At 32.7% G+C, this 7,210-nt stretch overlaps 1 protein-coding gene across 1 annotated transcript in view; it reads left to right on the plus strand.

The window, feature by feature from the left end:
- The window catches only part of LOC137646060 (nischarin-like), a 69,783-nt gene extending 65,106 nt beyond the window's left edge, over positions 1 to 4,677 (plus strand). Inside the window, exon 5 of the mRNA XM_068379216.1 lies at positions 2,270 to 4,677. Within this exon, the coding sequence (XP_068235317.1) occupies positions 2,270 to 3,140 (871 nt within the window). The 3' untranslated portion in view covers positions 3,141 to 4,677. The remainder of the gene's footprint in view (positions 1 to 2,269) is intronic.
- The last annotated feature ends 2,533 nt before the right edge of the window (positions 4,678 to 7,210 follow it).

Below are 7,210 nucleotides of genomic sequence, written 5' to 3' on the forward strand. Positions count from 1 at the left end.
CTACACTTTGGGCACACCCATATTAATTACACACTGTACTCACAATTGAGGATAATTTAAAGATGATAATCTATATGCAAATGCAAATGCATATAGCAGTCAGAGGGCCTTACAATTTTTCTGTAAAGACGGATGGTTCTGAAGGAAGTGCACCTCTGCAATTTAATGAAATACAGTATTATACACTCAAAACCCAACACAAGCACTGGAACTCTAATAGTGGTATATATCCAGTAAAATGTTTTAATAAATCCAAGAGTTACATTAAGAAGTAATTACACTATGATGAGAAAACATGTTTGTGATAAGCAGCATTGAATAATAAAATACTAATTAAGGGTAAATGGTTTCCAGCTTTAAGCATAACTTCACCACAAGTTTCACTTACTGTCTGTAATGTACATGGAATAAAGAAAAAAACTTTTCTACTAGGGGAAGGCAAAAATAACCTTATCCATCCAACAATCCACGTGCCTCACTGGTTGAGGATATGCACAAATTAGGAACTGTTAAACTGCGTGACTGTAATTCTCGCCACTAAAGCCTGATCCCTGCTGGGTGCAGGGCGCCATTACTTTGTAAAAACAAAGAAAGGAATTTTTTTACATAGAGAAGATGGACAAGAGCACAACCAATCAACACATCAAAAAATAAAAAGAATAATGAACATTTTAAAATAACTATATTGAAATAATTTTTATTTTCCCTAGCCTTTCTTATTTTGCTTTTACATTGTGACTCACCTTCCTTCATTTCTCCATTGTAGCCTTGATGTCCCTCTGTGGGAAGAAGGCCGCAGACTCCAGCACTAGGGCATCCCTTTGGGTTAGTGCTTTTTCTTGCCCCACTTGACTAGTGAAGCAGGAAACAACAGCAGCCCTCCTCTTCAGTACCCAATCAACCCACTGTTATGCTGGCTAATGCACCAAATATGTCAACCCTTTCACACTGAAAAGGACTTAGTTAGTGTATTTCATCTCCACCTCTGGATTCGCCAAATCCTAATCTTAAGGATAATATGCAACTGCCCACGTCAAGTGGTTGATTCAGCAACGGGTGAGATAAGAAGGGTAGGTGACCACGTATGCTTCATTTCATGCTGACAACGCTTCACAGTCATTGAGGATATCCAGGCTGGCAGTGACACAACTGTAACAGGTGAAGACACAGGTTCCTCCCCAGCAGCAGGTGAGGATTCGTCAAGGGTCATCACGTCATGTCACTCCTTTGCACATGAAACAGCCAAATAGAAAGATGCAACTAGGAAAATATTCTGGGTTGTAGCGACCTATGACACTTGAAGAAGTTTTTCCACTGACAGGGTGCTGTTGAACCCTAAAGAAAGATACCGCTTCCATAGGTTCAGGTCCTTGTGAAGGTCATTGTCAGGCACCACAGCAATGAGCATACTTTGAGAGAGAGGCAGGGTGTATTATTTTTTGCTAGGGTAAGGTGATAATTATGCCTCCTTCAAAGCATGCTCCATGAGCAAAGGGGGTCTCCTCCCTCTTTACAAACTCCTCTGGAGAACCTAGCCCCAGAGGAACCCAAAGAAGAGGCAGCAGGCTTCAATCTTGTCACAAAGAAGAAGCTACAGTATGGAACTTCTTCAGCATCAGCTTAGGCGATGCTAAGACTTCTTTGCGAACTTCACTCACTGCAGAGGATCCCACGCTCTACAATCATTACAGGGGGATGACTGTGAATAGTTATGCCCCTGCAGAAGATAAAAATGTTGATGGGGATCCACTTCAGGTTGATCATGAACTGTCCATAATTGTGACCAGATTTCCTAGGCATAGCTGTATGTCTGCTCGTGAGTATCCATGAGCAGTCAAAACAGCAATCACTCTAATGAGAGAAAGTAAATGAAATATGAAGCAGCAAAGTTAAAGATACTAGAGCATGTCCATACTGAACTGCAGCCAAGATCAAAGTGAGGGTTGTTCTACCTAGCAAGTCAGAGGGTCCTACTCTCTACCCCTCAGCAATTATAAATACCTCTTTAGATGTTTAAACGGCTGTTCCAGCTTTTCTGAAGTCATACTCATATTATAGGAACAATTTAGTTTCATGATTTTAAAAATCTTTGAAAAGATTTTTCAGATTTTTTGGCCAAATGTTATTGCAGTATTTTTAAGGTAATAGTTTGTCTGTCAGAGAGTGATAATATTTTTACTGGAGTTAAGGTTCTATAGAAATTGTTTTCTATGTATAAGTGATGAAATTCTTGATAATTCTGAATTGATTGGTTGTTATCTTTTCACAGGACCAGCAATATTGTCCAAAACAAGCTATCATATTCTCTGAATACATTTCAAAGTGTTGAGAACCTTGCTATTAAAAAGGCCAGGGTAAGTAATATTGGGCACCTTGGTGCTGTGAGAAGGACCACAAAATCATTGGTGGTGAATGAGAGCGAGATGAAAACAATGTCTGATGTCCTCATGTGTGGTGCAGTGTACAAAGAAACTGTTGAAGGAAGCGAACCTCATATATGGGCACTTTTGACTGATGTTGATGTCAGTTGTAATGAAATTAATAAGATTGATGATTCTGTTACTCTGGCTCCAAACATAGAGAGGTTAAACTTGAGTAGTAATAAGTTGTCATCCATTGATAGTCTGACAAGTTTACCACATTTGGTTTCGCTAAATTTATCAAATAACCTCTTTTCAGAATTAGGTGATATGCACACAAAACTTGGCAATGTTGTGGAGTTGAACTTGTCTCAGAACAATATAAAATCTTTGAAAGGTCTTGGTAAATTGTATTCTCTCACATCACTGAATGTTTCCACAAATAATATCCTTGAAATAACAGAGGTCAGTCATATATCTCGTCTCCCTTGTTTGGAAACGCTTATTATCACAGGCAATCCTGTAGCAACAGTTGTTGACTATCGAACTAAAGTTTTGGAGCTCTTTGCTCAAAGAGCTTCAGAGATCTGTTTAGATAACGAAAGACCCACTCAAAGAGAGTTGGACACTGTTGCCGTCTTGCAGGCCATAAGAGCATCAAGGGAGGGTCGTCTGCCCACTCTCAGTTTTTCCAGTCCAGTGCCTATTTCAACAACCACACTTGCCTTTGTAACACCAGATATAGCGACTGCCGTTAGTGAATCCTCTAATGAAAATTGATTGATGCCCTTATTTGATACAAAAATTATTAGAATAGATGGATATTATCATCATGACTTTGAAGGTTGTTGGTAATTAATCCTCTCCCTGTGAATACTCTGGTTTTCATTCCATTTTATAGAGGAAAAAATTTTAATATATTGTGTTTTAGTTTTTGTATTTTATAAGCTCATTACTAACATGACCTTTATGTATGCATGACATTTCAGGAACGTCAACGCTTTTAACAAGATGTAGCTTTTATGTTGATTGGTGTCCTTGCTACAAAAATCCCTTTGTCATTTATTACCATGCATCATGAACTACGGTACTATATATCTTGATTAATCCTTTTATCAAAGAACAAACAATCTACTTTATATATGCTTTTACTGTACTGTTAATTTAGTATTATTAATATTAATATTTATTTATTGTATATTACGAATGATTAATATTTATCCAATTTTTCACATAATAGCCTTCCCATTTTAAAGCAATTCTAAAGAATTGGAAAGAAAATAATATTAAAAATGCTTAAAAACAAATCCATTGCTTATGATGCCCATTCTATTAGCCATAAGATTTTCCTGGACAAAAATTCTTCAGCCTATAGTGCTGTACTGTACTGTGGCTGTAAATACTATGTACGTATACCGGTACTGTATGTAGGTAGATATTTAGATATTTACCTGTCAGACCAGGTCATTAATTTTTTTGCCAGTGCTTGAAACCTATCATTCTTAATTCTCGAGGTTAATGCTTTTTGCTTTTGTCCTCTCATTTATCAATTAATTTTGTCCGTATTGTATTTTAACAATTGATTACTAGCAATTTATTTAAAGTAATTAGGTGAAAGAATTCCCGTGGAAAAGTTGTCATCTTGTGGCCGGTAGCACTAAAAAATTATAAGTACAGCACAAGTTTTCCTTTTATGCTTAGAGTATTTTGATTGGTCTGATATCAGTTTTTTTAGTTTTTTTAGGTTAGTTTGGTCACTGTTAGCAATAATTACCATATGTTTGGCCCTTTATTCAGTGTATGTTTGCGCTTAGGTTACTGTAGAATCATTTATTTTCTTGGATAAAAATTTTCATGGATTAATGAAAAAGCACATTTCGTGGGAGACTTAAATTCATGGATTGTGTATTCCAAAATTCAGGAAGATAATCTTGACATTTGTGAATTTGTAATGAACAATACTGAACCTGAAGAAATATTTCTTCTTTGCTTTTGGTAACATTTTGTTGACTTAATATTTCAAAAATGTTTTTGTTTATTGGGTATCATTGCACAAGATTTAATTTGTAAATTTTGATTGTGTTATCAGTTTATGATGAGTTATAATCTATATACAGGTATACCTCAACCTACATCAGTAATTGGTTCCAGGAGAGGCGACATAAGTCGAATTACTGGTCTACATTTACTTGTCATTAGGCTAAACCACAAATAACCTTTCCCATTTTGTATTTTATTTATAAATGCAATTTGAATAATATATGGTTATTAACAATATATTTTAAGTTTACAAACAAGTAAATTTTAGTTTTTAATGTAGTACAGAAAAAATTAATGTATATATATATATATATATATATATATATATATATATATATATACAGTATATACACACACACACACATATCAGTACATATACGTACAGTACACTACACACATATATAAATATATATATAATATATATATATATATATATATATATATATATATATATATATATATATATATATATATATATATATATATATATATATATATATATATATATATGTGTGTGTGTGTGTGTGTGTGTGTGTGTGTGTGTAGTGTACTGTATGTATATGCACTGATATATATATATATATATATATATATATATATATATATATATATATATATATATATATATATATATATATATATATATATATATATATATATATCAGTACATATACATACAGTACACACACACACACACACACACACATATATATATATATATATATATATATATATATATATATATATATATATATATATAGATATATATATCTCAGTAAAGGTAGCAACAGCTAGTAATATATGTAAATTTTACAATATAGATAGGGAAAGCAGTTGCTCCTAAAATCTTTTTATTCCCAATATTTTTGATTTTCATAATAACATTTTCCTGGGCTACAAATAGGAAGCATATACATAACAAGAGTAGAGTGAAAATTAAACAAATTCCTTTAAGACGGTAAAAATTTGTGAAAAACAATGAAATTAAAGAGAAAATTCAGTATATTATATACATAAGACAGAAAAGTGGAACCAACCTCGCAGAAGCATAATGAATTATTGAATGCCATCAACAGGAACAAAACAAAATAAAGAAGGCTATTACAAATATAATTGAATGGAGGAAGCTTAGGTGCTTAACATTGAAACTAGTCGTTTAATCATCGTTGATTCAACAGTAGGCAAGTAATGGTTATTTGGTACTTGACCTATAATGGTAAAATCCTTGTACAGTAGTCAATATTTAGTTTGCATATTTTAGCATGATTGTGAATCTTTGAGTGTTCAGGGCTGGATTTTCTGCAACCTGTTCGAAAGCTTACACTTTTATGGGAATCAATTCTGACCTTCAACAATCTCTTGCTAGATCCTACATAGGTCCCAGAGTAAACTTTGGGCAAATATATCTTCAAAATACTTGATCTGATCTTTAAAATGAAAATGCAAGCCAATTCTGAGAGGATTCTTAGGGATAAGTTTTACTTCAACAGCTGAAAAGTGTTGTTGGATGATTTTCGTGATTTTTTTTTTTCATTTTAAGGTAATCATCATGGGGAAAAGGAAAACACATAAAATTTTAGTTTAGGAACTGTAGGTATTTTTGGAGACTGAGCCATCTTATCATTTAGTTTAATAAGATATTAGAAAATTATTTTGGTGAGAAAGCAGTTTTCCTTAAAATATGCACTTTTGCTAATATTTTTATGCTCTCCTTGGAAGAGACCATGCATGAAAATTTCCCTTTGAGATATCATCTCCATCTTATGTTAGATATATTGATGATACTTTTGCTCTATTTAGAGGTGAATTTGAAGCTGACTCCTTCCTGGATTTTGCTCACTCTCCGCATAAAAATACAATGTTCATCTTAGAAAAGGAGAAAGGGAATAAACTATAATTTTCAGATGCATTGGTCTCTAGAGAGAGGCAAGGTTTTTATCCTTTTATTGCTCTTTTTTCTATAATTTTAAATCAAACTATTTTTACTCTTCTCCACTCATTACACCAAAGAAATTTTTTTTTAATTGCAAGATAGATTCATTTGTATTGTATTTGTCTGTGAAAAATGCCCATACTGAGCAAAAATTTTGCTCTAAAATTGATGTAATGCTTGTAATGCAATTTGAATTTGTATGCTTACTTCCTGATATGCTCATATTTAAAGTTAGTCAAACTGAAGTATTACTGTAATTTCATGTCTTTAGTGTTTTATTTATTCTGTATTTATTAATGTTATTTAGACAGTTTTTTTTTGTCAGTAATCTTATTTTTTATTAGTTACATGCCTGAATATCAAGAATATTTAATGTTCTAAATTTATATCTTAGAGATTAATTTGCAATTGATGCTAAACAATCACCTGAAGCATTCAGTCAGCATTGGTATTCATTCATCTATTTTTCTTTTTTTCATTGTAAGAGATTGCATTTCCCTTACCCTTCTCTCTTCTCTTTTGCTCAGTGCTTAACTAAATGTATTTCTCTTGAATTTTTGGGATACATTTCTTTTAAAATTCTTCATATGTATTTTATGCATAGGTAAAAACCCATTGATACTTTCAGATAAAGAAGTTTAAAGTTTTCCAGAACTTGAGGTGTTTTAAGAAAATATATATATTGCATTTTTTATCCATTTTTACATAGTTTGTAATCATTTCATATTTCATCCTGTACAAGTAATCTCACATACTTACAAAGATCAATATTAAATGTACATTTAGCATTTTGTCTTTCTTGCTTCAAGGGTAGATAATGATAATAGTTGGTAATTTTTATATCGGTTGTTCAAGTTTTCAATTGTGCAACATTAGG

This window comes from Palaemon carinicauda, chromosome 8, assembly GCF_036898095.1.
Source record: "Palaemon carinicauda isolate YSFRI2023 chromosome 8, ASM3689809v2, whole genome shotgun sequence".
NCBI lineage: Eukaryota > Metazoa > Arthropoda > Malacostraca > Decapoda > Palaemonidae > Palaemon > Palaemon carinicauda.